This window comes from Peromyscus leucopus, chromosome 7 (assembly GCF_004664715.2).
Source record: "Peromyscus leucopus breed LL Stock chromosome 7, UCI_PerLeu_2.1, whole genome shotgun sequence".
NCBI lineage: Eukaryota > Metazoa > Chordata > Mammalia > Rodentia > Cricetidae > Peromyscus > Peromyscus leucopus.
This window is the reverse complement of record NC_051069.1, coordinates 13,100,712-13,118,725: the sequence shown is the minus strand read 5'-3', so window position 1 is coordinate 13,118,725 and position 18,014 is coordinate 13,100,712. Positions and strand designations below refer to the sequence as shown.

The 18,014-nt window shown below is 36.8% G+C and overlaps 1 protein-coding gene across 9 annotated transcripts in view; it reads left to right on the top strand.

The window, feature by feature from the left end:
* The window catches only part of Myo9a (myosin IXA), a 240,569-nt gene that overhangs the window by 143,608 nt on the left and 78,947 nt on the right, over positions 1-18,014 (top strand). For all 9 annotated transcript variants that reach the window (XM_037207448.1, XM_037207447.1, XM_037207451.1 and 6 more), the window contains 2 exons: positions 4,798-4,917; positions 11,822-11,897. In XM_037207448.1, the coding sequence (XP_037063343.1) occupies positions 4,798-4,917; positions 11,822-11,897 (196 nt within the window). The remainder of the gene's footprint in view (positions 1-4,797; positions 4,918-11,821; positions 11,898-18,014) is intronic.

Sequence of the window (18,014 nt, the reverse complement as noted above, 5' to 3'; positions counted from 1 at the left end):
AGCAGATAAAAGCCTTCTGTATAACAAGTAGCTTATGAAAGAAATGACAAGAACAGGTAGAAGATACTTTGAGCTGGAGATAAGAACAAACAGAGTTCAAACTAGTCCCTGCTTGTTTAGTTTTTGTCCTGCCATTCGTTGTTTATGGGTCAGAGGAACATAGAAACCTTGCCTGAAAATGATTGTGTATTGGTTACATAGTGTCTTGACATATGTGTTTTTACTCCTAGGAGAAAACCAAATAGTATCTCATGACTTACAGAATACAGCATAAGAAGTGCTTGTAGAGAGGCTGGTGAGATGAGAGGTTAAGAGCACTGACTTCTCTTCCAGAGGTCTTGAGTTCAATTCCCAGTACCCACATGGCTCACAACCCTCTGTAATAAGATCTGGCTCCCTCTCTGTATACATAATAAATAAATAAATCTTTAAAAAAAAGTGCTTGTAGAAAGGTTTATACTGGGTGGCACATGGCTTTAGGAGGCTGAGGCAGGAGGATTTCTGTGAGTTTGAGGCCAGCCTGGTCTACAAAGCAAGTTCCAGGATAGCCAGAGCTGTTACACAGAGAAACCATGTCTGGAAAAACAATAACAACAAAAAAAGTAAAACCAGAAAAATTTAGCAAAAATAAGCTAAATTGACACCCCGTGCTAGACTGGCCACTATTTGAAATGGCAATATTGGTAGATAAGTACAAACAACAAATAATGACTTCTGAAGGAATAGAAGATTGAATTCTGGCTTATAAATTAGAAATTATATTACTAATTTGCCATACCCATACAGTGAAATGTTACTCATAAAAGGAATAAAGTATGGGTAAATGTCGTGCCACATATTTAAGAAAACCCAAACCCAAAACAAGAATAACAACAAAACAAAGTAGCCAGGTGTAGTGGTATGCACCTTTAATCCCAGCACTTGGTAGGCAGAGACATCCTGTCTCAACCCCCTCCCCAGTAAAAGCAGTATGCTCTGTGAAAAGAGGCACAAAAGACTATATCTTATATGATTCTATTCATAACAATTGTTAGTAGTCAAATCCATAGAGGTAGAATTTTGATTGATTGTCTGGGAATGGTGTGGAGACGAGGTTATAAGAGTGTAAGAACCAGGTGTGGTAGTGAACACCTGCCATCTCAACACTTTGAAGGCTGAGCAACATAGGAGTTTGAGGTCAACTTCAGCTACATAGTGAGTTTGGAGTAAATCTAGACTACATAGCGAGTCCCTGTTTTATGTGTAGGGTATCTTTTTGGTATGATCAACATACTTTAAAATTGATTGTGGTGATGGTGTATAGCTTTGTTAGTTATACTAAAAGGTATTGACTTGCAGCTTGAATAGTGAATTGTGTGATGTGAATTATATTTCAGTGACGCTGTTATACATAAACACACAAAATGAATGTTCATTTACTAATAATACCCTCCTATTCATCAATGGAAGAACATAACCAAATCATGACCTGTTCCTGACTTGTGATGTTATTGGGCAATAGGAAAGAATAAACTGGTGATTATCATAGTTGATAAGTTACAAAAATGACTGAGCAAAAAGTTAGGTAGCAATATTATTTCATTTGGTTTCAGAATGGGCAAAGTAGTACATAGGGAAAGATTCGAATGTCATTGCCTCTGGTAGTGTTGAGGCAAGGGTAGTATTGATAGAAAAGGTGATAAATAACTTTGGGAGGGATAAAATGTCTATATCCTGGTTCAGGCTTACATAAATGTAGACATTTGCTTAGACACATCAAGCTGAATACTTAATAAACCTGGACCTAACAGGCAGATGCAGTAGAACATGTCTATATCCTCACTATTTAAGAAGGCGAGGTAGGATGATCATTTGTGCTCCATGAGTTTGGAAATCTGCCAGGCAACATGAGATAAGAGGAGTCCTAAGGCTTGGGACCTTCCAGAATAAAAACTTATGCTCCAAGATCTGGCCTTATGTGTGAATGATACAGTTGGAGCCAGGATTGTGAGCTTAATTTTTCTGTCATTAAAAAGGCTTTTTTTTTTTAAAAGATTTATTTATTATAGTCTGGAAAACAGTGTTTAAAGCCATTAAAATGCTTGTCAAAGGTATAAAAAGTAGAATGAAAGGATTAGGACCCAGGGTATTTAAAACATAAGATATGGCATTGAATCACAAAACTACAAAGATACAGAAATACTCCAGTGACACTGGTATACCAAGTGGAAAATAGAGAACAATAGATAGGGTAATATTGAACAATTTCTTAAAAATTGACACAGTAATTGAATGCATTTTAGTAACTATTCTCACACAGAAAGTGATTTTTACATCTTGAATTATAGCTAATAGATTATCAAATTATGTATTGGTTGAGTGGATTATGAGTATAATTCACAGTGTCCTCTTTCTCTTCTCCCCTAACTTGTCCATTTTACTTGACTGTCATTCCACATGCAGACTAGTCTGATACCTGGCCATCAAGGGTAATTACTGGTAATAATGAGAACTGAGTATTTTTTTTTAAAGTATCTTGTGACAGTGAAATGATGGTAAGTTCTTTTTCTTTTCTTTTTTTTTTTTTTTTTTTTGATTTTTCAAGACAGGGTTTCTCTGTGTAGTTTTGCGTCTTTCCTGGATCTCACTCTGTAGACCAGGCTGGCCTCTAACTCACAAAGATCCGCTTGGCTCTGCCTCCCGAGTGCTGGGATTAAAGGTGTGCGCCCGGCTACATAGTTATTTTTTATTATTAGCTTGTTAGGATGCTTAAAAGATTACATTTTCTCTGCTAAATGATGTTTTTTAACACAACATTTTATTTTTATTATCAGTTTGATAAAATTCTTTTTTATTTAGTTATTTATTCTGTGTGGTTTTCACATTATATATCTTAATCCCATTCATTCACCATCCTATTGTGGAATATTAATTAAAGATGTATTATATTCGTTTATGCTGTGGAGTATTTGTTTAATGATGCAAAGATGTGTTACATTTGTTTGATTATATAAAATTAACCTGGGATGAGGAGGCTGAGTCAGCAACTAGCTGACAGGAAGTGGTAGGGAGGAACCATGTGTAGCTAGGGTTCTTAATTGGGGACTGAGCAGAAGAATGCCCTGGTTTGGGGGAGACATGAGCTAGGAGAGAAGGTTAGCTACTTGCTATTCAGCTTCTTTGAACGAGCAGAATTTCACCTGACCCTTGGGCTCCTGAGTTCTATAGAGGGATAGAGATCTAGGTAAAGTTCCCTTTAGTGGTGTGATGGAGCCAGTGCTAAGGGAACAGAACCCCGCCTGGTTAAGGCCAGCATGGCTGAACTGCTACTGGTAAATGTGGAGTTACAGTTGCCGATTAGGACAGCAGTTGCTTGAGGGGCAGCTACTGAACTTAATGAAAAAAACAACACAATGCCTTTCCATCTGCCCTCTGCCCCGTACACCCTCCCCCATCCAATAAAACAAAATTCAAGATAAAAAAGGAAGAAAATAAAATGAAAAAATTTTAAAAAGGGAAGGAATTAAATCATGGAAGTTGCAGTGTGACCCAACAAATCATGCTGTATACACCTTTGTTCATACATCTCTATACTTGCAAGTGTTCATTGCTAAGAGTCGTTGGTCTGGTTTGAGGCCCCTGGTTTCTGGTTGTGAGCCTACCCTTTAATGGCTGAACCATCTCTCCAGCTCCATTTGATAAAATTCTTGAAGTAGATTTCATCCTTTAAAAAGCCTATTTTTATGTCTACCTGATGATTATTAATAAGATTGTGTTTTCTCTGCTAAGTATAGATAATATTCTCTGAATTTAGAAATCTAGCTTAGGGAATTTCATTGAAATGAAAAAACTACTCTGCAACAGTTTTTGAATTAGTCTTTCTTTGAGCTTTAAAATGACTTATATTGAGAACTAGTTGTAATTTATAATATTGAGTTCCATTCCTAGCTGTATAATTCGTACTAATGGACCTTCAGTTCATTATGTGTCACTTTAATTTGTTCCTAAATTATACAGTTTTCATGTACAGAGGCAGAATTGTTAAATGTAATCATTATTCCCTAACTCTTAAGGTAATCTGAGTGAATCTGAATTCTACCTTAAATCGATTTCTTGCTAATATTTATGGTATTGAAGCTGTCCCCCTCCCCCCATCCCCAATGCCTTATTGCTAGAATGAGTCAATGGTTAGCACTCATCTGGGGCTTTGGTCATTACTTAAATCCTATCTCTTCTCTTTCCTGCTAGTAATTCACTTTTTATCTCCTTTTCCAGTGATGAGGTATAGATTCTCCAGCTATTTCTTCAGATTTATAAATACAAAAGTGCTACTTGGGTTCCTGCTCTTTGGTGCTTTACTACCTACACTTATCACGCACTTGACAGAATATTTACAAGTGTGGTTGATTGCCAGATTTGTAAAAGAAATGTTCAAATTTTTTTGGTAAATTGTTTGGGTATAATTTCTCTCAGATTCTATCAATGTTGCCAGCTATATTCTAAAGATATTTCAGAAGGGAATAGTTTTTGAAGAACAACCAATAATACAAATTGTTTGACGTGTTCCTAATACTTTAATCTAGAGTTTTAATAAGGCATTAGCTCAAAATACTTTGATTAATAAAATAGACATTTTGGATATTTGAAAAGAATACTTGTTTTCCCTATTATTTGTTAATTGGGGAAAATCATTCACATTATTTGATATTTGAAGATATATTAAGATAGTTGGCAGCATTGTCTTTGATTCTCTTATTGGTTTGGGCTTACATAATGTCTTTTCTCCATTTTTTGTTTTGTTTTCTTTTGCTTCTTAAGGACATGATGATACAACGCCATGTGCAATTTTGAAAAGTATGGATAGTTTTAGCTTTCTCCAACACCCAGTCCACCAGAGGAGCTTAGAGATTCTGCAGAGGTGCAAGGAAGAGAAGTACAGTAAGGCTGCACATCCTCCTAAACCTTGTGTTGTCCCATCCACTTGGAAATGGAAATCAAGAGCATTCCTGAGGGTGGCATGCAAATTGCATGGGCAACATGACTTTCACAGTCCTTTCCTCAGACTCGAGTGCTTTCTCTTGAAATTGGTGATATACTTGTTTTTTTTAATGTGGGTGACTGTCCTGTTGACTATGGTCACCACATTGTTAATTATCTAGATTGCCATCACTGAATTGGCTTCTATTTTTGTCTTTGAAGTATCAGATTAATATCACAAAAATGAACAGTACTTTTTTTCTATTTGCTCTTTGAAAGTTTTACTGAAATGTAATTAAAGTTAAATAGAAGAGAACAATTTGGTAAATCTTACATATATAGAAACTCATGAAATTATCACAGTAATCATGATATTCAACATGCCCCAAAGTTTTCTCATGTCTGGCTAAATTTTGTACTTGCTTATACTTGAGTCCTGCATCAGCAGTGTTATAATTGGGAATCTCTGGACGATCCATTTAAGTTGGCTACAACCCTTAATTGAGACTTTCTATGTCTAATATAAGTCACCACATCAGTGTTTAGCATAAAGAATAACAGAATCAGAATACATTTCTGTTTATTGTTTAAAATTGCTATAAAAGATGCACTTGGTCTCCATTTCTTCCTTTACTCTTTGTTAGTCTGCATGAAAATAGGTTCTTTTGTCTACTGTGTGATTACAATAATTGGGCTTAATCCTATTGTGATAATAAATGAGTTCTTCAGAAATCTAAATTATTTGTGTATAGTGGACTAAATTTACTCAAGATCTGCTTTGTTTATTTAATAAATTGTCACAGGTTTAGATTACTACTTTTACTAGTGTTTTAGTTGGAATTCCATAACAATTTTACTTAGTAAAATAATAAGTAGAAGTGCTAAAAGTAAATATGGTGAGTTCTTTTTTCCACTGTATTGGTATAAGAAAATGCATAATATATTTTGAAAAAATTTGTAATTTTTTTCTTGTAGGAAGAATAAAGGTAAGTCATTTTAAAAAGATGTCCTTACAATTTATTCTTAATTATTGCTATTATTTTTTTAATTTATTTTAATAGTTTTTTCCTTTATTTTATATATCACCACAGTTTCCCCTTCCTCCTCTCCTCCCATCTACCCCCTCCCAATCCACTCCTCCTCTACCTCCATTCAGAAAGGGGCAGGCCTCCCATGAGCTTGAACATAGCATGGCACATCAAGTTGTGGTAGGACCGTGCTCCTTCCCCTGCATCAATGCCGGGCAAGGTAATCTAGCATGGGGAATAGATTCCCAAAAGCCAACTAAGCACCAGGGAAAGGTCCTGATCTCACTGCAAGGAGTCTTACAAACAGACCAAGCTACATAATTGTCACACATGTAAAGGGCCTAGGTTGGTTCCATGCTCCCTAACTGTTGGTCCAGAATCCATGAGCTCCCAGGTGCTCAAGTCATCTGTCTTTGTGGGTTCCCATGTCATGATGTTGACCCCTCTTATTCCCTCCTACCTTTCTTCAGGAGGACTCCCGGAGCTCCTCCCAGTGCTTGGCTGTGGATCTCTGCATCTGCTTCCATCAGTAACTGGATAAAGGCACTCTGTTGACAACTAGGGTAGTCACCAATCTTATTTTTTTTTATTTTATTTTACAATACCATTCAGTTCTACATATCAGCCATGGGTTCCCCTATTCTCCCCCTCCCCCCTCCCCTTACCCCAGCACACACCCCATTCCCACCTCCTCCAGGGCAAATCCTCCCCCCCCCCCCCCCGAGTACTGCCACTAATCTTTTTTTTTTTTTTTTTTTTTTTTTGTTTTTGTTTTTCGAGACAGGGTTTCTCTGTGTAGCTTTGCGCCTTTCCTGGGACTCACTTGGTAGTCCAGGCTGGCCTCGAACTCACAGAGATCCACCTGGCTCTGCCTCCCGAGTGCTGGGATTAAAGGCGTGCGCCACCATCGCCCGGCAACTGCCACCAATCTTATAGTTGATTATATTATAGTAGCACCCTCTCCTCTATTGTTAGGAGCCTAGCTGGGGTCATCCTTGTGGATTCCTGGGAGTTTTCTTGGCACCAGATTTCTCCCTAACCCCGAAGTGGTCCCCACTATCAAAACATCTTTTGTTTTTTTACTCTCCCCCTCAGTCCCAGCCCCCAACCCGCCTGCCATACCAAGCCCTCCCAGCCTGCTCCCTCAAGTTCTCATCCTCCTTCCCCCAAGTTTACCCAGAAGATCTCATGTTTCCCCTTCCCAGGGAAATCCATGTATCCCTCTTGGGCCCTCTTTGTTATCTAGACTCTCTGGGGCTGTGGATTGTAGGTTGCTTATTTATCCTGTACTTCACTCCTAATATCTACTTATGAGTGAGTACATACCATGTTTGTCTTTCTGATTCTGGGTTACCTCACTCAGAATGATTTTTTTCTAGTTCCATCCATTTGCCTGCAAATTTCATGAGGTCATTTTTTTTTTTTTTTTTTTTTTTTTACAGATGAGTAATATTCAATTATGTTAATGTACCACATTTTCCTTATCCATTCATTGGTTGCAGTCCAGTTTATTTGGTGTTCTATAAGCTCCTTGTATCTTCATAGGCATTTCCTTCTTTAGGTTGATAAAGTTTTCTTCTATGATTTTGTTGAATGCATTTTCTGTGCCTTTGAGCTGGTAGTCTTCTCTTCTATCCCTGTTATTCTTAGGTTTGGTCTTTTCATGGTGTCCCAGATTTCCTGGACATTTTGTGTTAAGAATTTTTTGGATTTAACATTTTCTTTGATGGATGAATCTGTTTCCTCTATCGTATCTTCAACGCCTGAGATTCTCTCTTCCATCTCTTGAATTCTGCTGGAGATGCTTGCATCTGTAGTTCCTATTTGCTTACCCAGATTTTCCATTTTCAGAATTCCCTCCGTTTGTGTTTTCTTTATTACCTGTATTTCAGTTTTCAAGTCTTGAATTGTTTCCTTCACCTGTGTGTGTGATTGCTTTTCTTTTCTTTTTTTTTCTCTTTCTTTTCTTTCTTTTTTTTTTTTTTTTTTTTTTTTTTTTTTGCTTTTCGAGACAGTTTCTCTGTGTAGCTTTGCGCCTTTCCTGGAACTCACTTGGTAGCCCAGGCTGGCCTTGAACTCACAGAGATCCGCCTGGCTCTGCCTCCCAAGTGCTGGGATTAAAGGCGTGCGCCGCCACCAACAACACCACCACCGCCGGGTGATTGCTTTTCTTTATGTTTTCTTTCTTCTCTTCTCTTCTTCTTCTCTTCTCCTTTCTCTTCTCTTCTCTTCTCTTTCTCTTCTCTTTCTTCTCTTCTTTCTCTTCTCTTCTCTTTCTCTTTCCCCCCTCCCCTCCCCCTCCCCTCCTCCCCCCTCCCTCCCCTCCCCCCCCTCTCCCCTCCCCTCCCCTCTCCATTCCTCTTTAAAGGCCTCTATCATCTTCATAAATTCATTTTTAAGGTTATTTTCTTCCTCTTCTTCCACATTGGGATGTTCAAGTCTTGCTGTTATAGAACATTTAGGTTCTGGTGGTGCCATACTCCTCTTTTTGTTGAATGTGTTCTTGCACTGGTATCTACCCATCTCTTCTTCCAATCAGTGCAGGCGGTGCCTGTGCCTCGGAGGATTGCTCTTCATCCGATTGGTGCAGAGGGTGTTAGTGCCTCCAGGGGCCACTCTTCTTGTGATTGGTGCTGGTGGTGTCTGTGTCTCAGGGAGCTGCTGAGGTAGTGGAGGATGGGTGGGTTTGAGGGGTGTTACTGGATTGTCCTTTACAGGGTCAGATGTCAGGTAGTGGTGGGAAGGCCTGCCCACAGGAGCCTTATCTGTTGGTGAGCTAGTGGGGCTGCAATGGGTGGGGGTGGAGGGACACGGAGTGTGCCTCGGGGCCTAGGGCCTAGAAACTGGGCTGTCCAGCTGGGAGAACAGTCACTCAACTCTTGGTCCAGTTGGTGCTGGCAGTGTCTGTGTCTCAGGGAGTCACTCTTAAATTCTTACATTAAGAAAAAAATGTACTAAAATAATGATTTGAGGGGTTGGGGATTTAGCTCAGTGTTAGAGCGCTTTCCTAGTAAGTGCAAGGCCCTTGGTTCAGTTCTCAGCTCTGAAAAAAAAAAAAATAATGATTGAAGCTTTCACCTTAAGACTCCAGGAAAAAGAACATATTAGACCTTTAAAAAGGAAAAACAAGCAAATGATGTCTATAGCTAAAAAATTAGTGATACCGAAAGTAAATAAGTCTATAATATGTTTATACTGTTGGTTTAGATAAGGCAGCATATTGTAAAATGAGCAGGTAGTAGAACAAAGCTTACTTCAAGGCTGGGAAGCAAGGAGAAGAAGAGGCTGGAGGCCCAGAATCACTGTGTGCATGTGCTATTAATGATCCCAATAACTACCACCAGGGCCAACTACTTTAAAAATTTCTACCACCTCATGCTAAACCATTAGCCAGACTTCTAATGCATTGGCCTTAGGCGGACAGTCAAGATCCAAAACATGTTAACCATCAAGTTAACCTATTGTGTTAACTGTCTATAAAAGAAAAAGTATGTGATCATCTCAGTAGATGAAAAAAAAAGTTTGCCATAATTCTACGCCCTTTTCTTTTCAAACTTGGCAGCTAAGGAGTGGAAAACAGTGCCCCCAATTTATAAAAAGTTTGCATGAAAAAAAAACTTAGAGCAGACTTTCTCCAAATACTTGAAACCAAGATAAATATATTTTCATGTAGCTACTTGGAATCAGGGTTATAGGCAGAGTAGTACAACAACAAAGAGATATAAAAGGAATTTGAAAGGGATTAGTTAATGTGACTGTTGGTAGAGAAAGGTAAAAATGTAAAAAATTGTCTTAGAACTAAAACATGAACTTAACTCTCTCATAAGATGCCAATAAATATATAAAATTATAATATTTCTAACCCCAAATACTTGGAAAAAGAAGTTTATAATACTTAAGGCAGCCAGTCCACTCCCACATTTTACAAGAATGGATCTGTATGACAAAAGTACATGGCAGGTATGTCACTTCTGATACTAGAATAGATTACTATTCCCATCTCTGGTATACCTTTGTTAGCTTTCAGATCCGTATCAGAGAAGCCACTGTTTGTGAGCAGCCCCATTCAGAGTCCCAACAGAGCCTTCAGCCAACACTTAATAAGGAACTGGACTTCCTCAGCAGCTTGTCTGGATGACCTGAGAGTGGATTTTGCTTCTTTCTAGTTCCAAGATGACTGACTGCAGTCTTGCTTGGCAGCTTGAGTGAAACCTCATTAGAGACTCTGACTTAGAACTACCTAGATAAGCAAGTCCTAATTTTCTGTATTTTCGAAATTGAGATAGATGGGCTTTGTAGCAGACTTACAAGCTCATCTTCCTATGGAGACTGGCACAGGAGGATTGTAAAAAGCCATCCTGAGTAGTTTAGTGAAAACTTTTTTCGCGGTGGGGAAGGGGGGGGGAACGCGTGTGTGTTGAGGAGGACTGGGAATTGGGGCAGTGGCTCTGTGGCAGGGCACTTGTGTAGCATACTCAAAGCCCTTGTTCAATACATGGTATTGCAGAAAAGGAGGGAAATGAAAGGAAGACAGTGGAGGAAGGAAGAATGGAAATCTGTGAACCAGATAAGTAGTACAGAAATGGATCTTTGTGTGTGTGTGTGGGGGGGGGTTGATTTTCTACCAAGGTGCTGAGATAGTTTAATGGAGTATTCTCAATGAACCAATGGCATTGAACAACTTGGTATCCATTTGACTTGAAATAAATCATACTGATTTAAGGATCAAAGTCATTAAATTTGTAAGAAAGCTTGAGGAAAATGAAAACAGGCAAAGATTTGTTAGGATGTATAAATATTAGCTAAAGGTAGAGGAAAGGGGTAAGTTAGAGTTCCCTAAATTGAAAACTTAATGCTTTTCAAATAATATTAAAAGAACAAAAACCATACCACAGCCTGGGAAACAGTGTTTTTAATAAGTTCATAATTCTGATACCCTATAATGTATTTACAAGCAAAATCTAGTACAAAGATGTATCCCTATAGATTAATTTGACAATCATTACTATCTTGAACGTACATTTTCTAATCATGAGCATGGATATTATTCTATTGATTTGGCTCTTGATTTCTTTTAGTGTTTTATAATTTTCAAGGTAGACATCTTGACTCTCTGTTAAGTTTATGTTATTTTGATTTTATGAATGGAATTACTTATTTTTGATCATTTATTATGTTTGTACAAAAAATAGAGTTAATCTCTACATATCAGTTAATTTCCTGTATTTTTGCTGAATGTATTTAACATTTTAGTAGTTTCTTTAGGATTTTCTCTTTATGATTGTCATTTTTCATAAAGGTCTTCTGTAAAGATGCATGTTTCTTCCTTCCCAGTGTTTCTTAAATGTTTATGTGTATATGTATTATAAAATTGACCTTGTATCTACAGAACCTATGAGAAAATTTTGTTTTTAAATATTTATATCCAAAAGGAAACATTCTTTGATCTTCAGTGTCTTTATTTATAAGATCAATAAATCGCTGAAGTATATGTTACATATCAGCAGTATATTTGTTGCCAAAAAGTGGTAAAGGGATCATGTTAGAAGTGTTTTGAGTCTATGAGTTTTGTATCTGTTTAGTCTTCAGCCTGTTTACTTTTATATTTCCTAATTTTAATGCTTAAATGTAATAAATAAGAATTTCCTATTTATGTTCATTGAATCAAGTTGTGGTTGTGATAGTTGCAAAACTTTTCTTAATTCCTGACATTTATCAAATGTTTAAAAACTAAGTTTATTAATTCTTAACTTGTCTTTAGAAATTTTTTTCCTTTAGTATTTTGAAGGTGCACTCATTTCAAATTTTCTACTTTTTTTTTTTTTTTCTTATGTTAGGTATAACCCGCAAAAATCCAAGAACACCTCTTTCTGATCTTCAGGGCATGAACACTCTAAATGAAAAAAATCAACAGTAAGTTTGGTATATGTTTACAAGGAAATATGAGATGAATATCAGTCTTACTGGTAATTTTGGATATTGCTGTGCAGCCTAGCAGCCCTTCATCTTGTGGTTTTCCTGCCTCAGATTGAATGTTGGGATTATAGGTGTGTGTGCCACACTTACTCAGATTTATGTTTTTGTATATTTGTGACAAATGTGTTAGGGCATGCTTGTGTGTGTAAGGGTGAATGAACCTGTATTATGACACATGTGTGGCATCAATTCTTGCATTTTACCTTGTTTGAGGTGGCTGGGTCTCTTTGTTGTTCACTACTGTATGCATCAAACTAGCTGGCACACAAGCTTCTGGAGACTTTTCCTGTCTCTGCCTTGTGTCTTAGCATAGGAGTACTGGGATTATAGACCTGTGTTATGACATCCAGTTTTTACATTAGTTGTGGGCTTTGTGCTCAGGTTCTTGGGCTTGTGCAAGTGCTTTACCCACTAATCTGTCTCCCCGTTCTCAGACCGTTTTGTTTTTAAATTTATTTATTTATTTATTTATTTACTTATTTACTTATTTATTTATTTATTTATTTATTTGTGTTTGCTGGGGTGTGGGAATATGCATAGTATGTGTCTGACAGTCAGAGAACAGCTTAAGGGACCAGATTCTCTCCTTCACCCATGTGGTACACAGATATCAAATGATATAATCAGGTCTGACAGAAAGTGCCTTAGGATTTCTAGTCTGTTTTCTTGTTGGTTTGTTTGAGATGTGTCTCATATAGTATAGGTTGGCCTAGAGTTTGCTATATAGCCAGGGATGATCTTGAATTTCTGATCTTCTAACTCTGAAGTGTTGGGAATACAGACCTGAATCACCCCACACTAGTTTCTGATGGTTTTTACTAGTTTATCTGCCAAGATACCTTTTTCAGATAGTTTCTTTTGACTTGTTTTTTCCTCTGAGTAGATCATGCATTCTGAGTATGTGCTTTTTGTGTGAGTGTGATTTCTCTCTATTTTTTTATTGGTAGGTAGTGGGCATTTGAATATAATAATATGGTAAATAGAAATCTGATCATTCTTACTTTGCACATGTTATCTGTTCTTTGTTTGACTTGGTTTGTTTTCCTTTTGCCTTTTCTGTTTGCTTGTTTTTTCAGCTATAGACTTTTTCAGTTTAAGGTATGTTAAGAACTTCTCAGCTATTTTATGATTTTTGTCTGTGGACACATACAGTTATTTTCCAATTTTGTGCACATTTGTAAGTTGTCGTTATTATCTAGTTCTCCAAATCAGAAAAGGAGAAAGCTGAAGGCTGGGGTAGACAATGGTGATTACCTTTTAAGTCCATTGAACTTAAGTGGAGGGGAAGTGGATTTGCAACAATGTAGAAAATACAACAGTGATCACCATGTATTTGTTTTCTTGCCTGAATGATTAAAGCATTTATCAGCATATAAATCTCTAACATATGGAGGAAAAAGGTATCTAGGCCAATGTTGGCTGTGAGCTGTGTGGAAGCTATTCCAAGAAGATGCACATGACTCTCTCCTGCCACCTTTGGTATAAAGGCTACATAGCTGCTGCTGTTCTAAGAGATGAAATGACCAGACTTAGTTGAGATTTAGCAGAGGAACCTTTTCCTGGAAGTTATAGGCTATCAGTAGACCTCAGATTTCTAAAATAGAGTTGTTTTCATTTATCTTTGCTTTCTACATTTTCATTTATTCATGCTTGACTCTTGCCTCAAAAATACTAAATAGGAAAGTCTGAAAAATAAAAATTTCCCAAATTTTAAATTATGAGCCATTTTTTATATTATGACATCATTTTTATGAAGTTGAGTCTTACCAATATTCTATTTTTTTAAATGTATGCAGTGTTCTGCCTGCATCTATACTTGTATGTCAGAAGAGGGCACCAGATCTCATTATATATGGTTGTGAGCCACCATGTGGTTGCTGGGAATTAAACTCTTAACCTCTGAGCCTCTCTCCAGCCCCCCCAATACTCTATTTTATTGTTAGTTAATATTGTTAATTCCTACTGTGGCTAATTTAAAAATGAAAGCTATCATAGGTATTTGTCATAGTGTTCTGTTGCTTTGAAGAAACACCATGACCACAGTAACTCTTATAAAAGAAAGCAATTAATTGGGGCTTGCTTACAGTTTCAGAGGTTTAATCCCATTTTCATCATGGCAGGAAGCATGGTGGCAAGCAGGCAGACTTGTTGCTGAAGAAGTAGTTTTGAGTTCCATATCTGGATCTGCAGGGAGTAGGAAGAGAGAAAGCCCCTGGGCCTGGCTTGGGCTTTTGAAACCTCAAAGCCTACCCGCCAACCCCCATACTCCTTCCTACAAAGTCCTCTCCTATAAGGCCACACCTCTTAGTCCTTTTCAAGTAGCGCCACTCCCTGATGACTAAACATCCAAATACATGCACCTACGAGGGCCATTCTTATTCAAACCACCACAGTACTTAAATGTATAAAGTAAGTACAGACTGTGGTGGATTTGGGAACTGTCATTTTCAGACCTTTCAGAGAAATGGAGAGATTACTATAGTGTTACTAGAGTATGTTTGACTAATATAATTGTTGTTTCATAAGGGAAAACACATATCTGGTACTCCCTGTCTGCCACCAGATGGGTAACAATTCCTTCCCATAACTTTTCCCTGGTCCAGTACCAGAGGTTGAATTTAGGACCTCGTACATGTGAGGCCAGTACTCAACACTGAGCACTATCTCCAGTCCCAGTCCTCTTTTTACTTTGTTTTAGGTAGGATCACACTAAATTGCTCCAGCTGATCTTCGCCTCACACAGTATAGCCCAGTCAGGCTTTGAACTTGCTTGATCCGGACTCCTGCCTTAGTCTCTCACGTAACTGAAATATAGAGGCCGTTGTTGTGAGGTCTGGCATCACCATAATACTTCATGAGCTGATAGGCTTGAATTAAATACTTTGAACTTTGTAAATTGTTGCTTATTTAGGCTTCTTCACTTTATGCCATTGATCATATTTTCTTCTTTTCTTTTTTATTTTGTTTGAGACTGAAACTTGCTATGTAATTCTGGCTAGTCTGAAACTTACTATGTAGTTCAGACTGGCCTTGAATTCAGGTAATTCAGGTAAAGCCTAAGCTTTCCAAATAATATGATTTCTGGCTTTTGACTAAAAGTTTTATGGTTAAATTTTTACACACATAATTAAAAAAAAAATTGCCAGAAAGAAGATACTATTTCACATGCTGTTGGTCATGTGCTTTGTTGTTTACTTTTTAAGATGCACTTTTCTGGTTCATGAGCCTTTTCTGTAATAATTCCACTCTTGCATGTGCTCGTGCTTCGGTCTTTACTAAAGCATTTGGCCTCTTTTGATCTTCTGTTTTATTTGATTTCCATTTCTTTTTGGTTTTGTCCCCCCCCCCCATATTTCTTAACCTCTAAGTCTGCTGTTACTGGTTTAAATATATTTTAGAGTGATCTGTAATTTCTCTTATACAATGTACATTTGTTACATCATCAAACCTTGTCAACTTTGCCGTCAAATGATATTTGGGAATTTTTTTCATAACTTATTACTTCCATCATCACATCAGTTCAAGCTATTGTTATATTTTGCATGGATTATTCTAAATTAATCAGGTTTTGTCCTCAGCCTCCAAAGCTATACAGTAGCCAGATGATTGTTTTTATGAATAAAATGAATCATGTTAATGTTTTATTTAAAATCTTGATAATTTTCTCTCATCCCTTTTTCCAGTAAAAGCCAAAATTCTTAGACTGCCTCAAAAGGCATTATATCATAGTCTCTTTCTCACTGTATCTCAGACTCAGCAATAACATGGCCATTTCAGAGATTTTGGGTTTGTTCTCTCTAACCAGATAATGGCTTCATTTTCTTTATTTTCTTCTATTTGCTATTTAATTAATTTAAGATATTATTTGTCAAATGACAGTCTTCCTATATAACACAGCGGTTGTCTTTGAGCTCTTCTGTGTAACTATGCCTAATCCATAATTCTTAACCTCCTGCCTCACCTTTCCTAGTTTTGGGATTACAGACCTGTAGTACTACATACAACATCTTTATTTAAGCTGAGCCTTATTCATGAGACAGTCCTTAACTACTCTATTTTAAAAGTTTATCATATTTTATTTTGTTTAGTAGTTTTTCTCCTTCACCTGGTTATTTGATCTAGAGAATGTTTTCCTATATGCTTATTAGTTTCCTCATACTTATAAACCATATGATGGTAAGGATTTTAGTTTAGTTATTTAATGTTGTATGTGCAGTGATAGAATAATTGACATGTAATTGGTACCAAGTAGTTACCTTAAACTAGTGAATGAATATATTCTCCATATTCATGTGTGTTACTAATGTACTTAATTTCAAAAGTTTTTCAAGTTTGTTTTCTCAGTATTTATAAAATTCTTTCCTTTCTCTTTTAAAAGTATTACTTATAGCCCCTCCCCTCATGCCTCAACAGTTTTCTTCCAAGGTTTTGTGTGTTTGTTTTTGTTTTTGTGTTATGATTTATTTTTCATGCTATGGGCTTTCCTTGGATGTCTAGTGGAGTATTGATCAACTATTCATGTTTAAGATTTAAGCAGTATCTGTTCAGATACGTGAAATCATTTCCTGAAATATCAGGGTGTTTCACTTTCAGTTGGGTAAATTCTCCCCCATAATTTATGCCTATTGACTACTTGGATTATATAATCTCAGTTGTTCTTGGAGAAATTGGATAAAAAGACTGAGTACCTCTATTTTCAATATTATCCTTAATTTCTGTGTAATATTACAGTTCTCACCTGTGTACACTGTTGTTCAAATTACAGACTTTCTCTTTCACATCTTGTTCACATAAAGAAAGAATAATCAAAGGCTGAGAAATGTGACGTCCATATTGCAAAGATACATCACTATTGTTCTTATTCTCTTTGTTCTTAAGTGTTAATTCCATTAAAATATTATTAATATTTTTTATGGGCTTCTGAAGAGATTTAAATCTACTATCTTTACCTGGAAAGCCCTTCATTAAATATTGTGCTATAATCACTGATAATTGTATGTTCATTCCTCTGCCACTAGTGCTGATAATAGTGTTCAGTCTGTAGCAAGAGCTAAATATTTTTGGTTGATGTGTCAGTAGCATGTGTGTGTATGAATAAGATGTCTCAGGAAGAAATTAGATATTACATTGAATCATATGATGTGTTAGTGTTATAAATCCCATTGGGAGCTTTTGAAAGTTCTAAAAAAGAAGAAAGGCATCATAGATTCTATTTTGTATCAAAATATATAACTTATGTATTACAATCTGTTAATGATGTCACCTATATGATGTATTCATCTACCTATACATTTGTATAGAATCCACTAAATTTTTTTTTCTTTCTTTTTTTTTTCTTTTTTCTAAAAAATATTTTTTTTAATTATGTTTGTATGACTGTCTGTATGTGGGTACATGGGCATGTGTGCAGTTGCCCACAGAGGTCAGAAGAGGGTGCTATATCCCCTTGACCATTGTGAGTCACCATGTGGGTGCTGGGAACTGAACTTTGGTCCTCTGTTAGAGTAGTATGTCCTCCTAAATATTGAGCCATTTCTCCAGCTCTGGGGGCGGGGATCTGTTTTATGGACTTTGAGTAATTTCTTATGATATAGTCTGTCGCTTACTTCGTGTTCCCTCTATTTGAAAGATCATTAAGTTTCTTCTAGAGTGTGTATGTGACAAAAGATGAAAGTTTTAGCCATTATTTAAAAACACCTGTGCCTGTCTCTTGGACAGTTTATCATACTATATCTAATCTACCAAAAACACCTACAATACATTCTAAGTCTTTATATGCATATGCATATATAGTTTAAAGGAAAATTTCCCATCTGGGTAGACAATGTTTCCCCCCACCCCCAAGAACCATAGACCATCTAACAAAAACCTCAGTACTGAGCATGAGAACTCTTTTGAGTTCTTGATCATGTGTAGACAAATTTCTAAATGGTCTTATTAAATAAAAAACAGGGAAATAGGAAAGCCACCAGCCAACCTACCTCACCAACTCTGTAGCTTCCAAATGAGTGCTCCTTCCTCTTACCCACGCCCCACTAAATTTTTTTGTGAGTG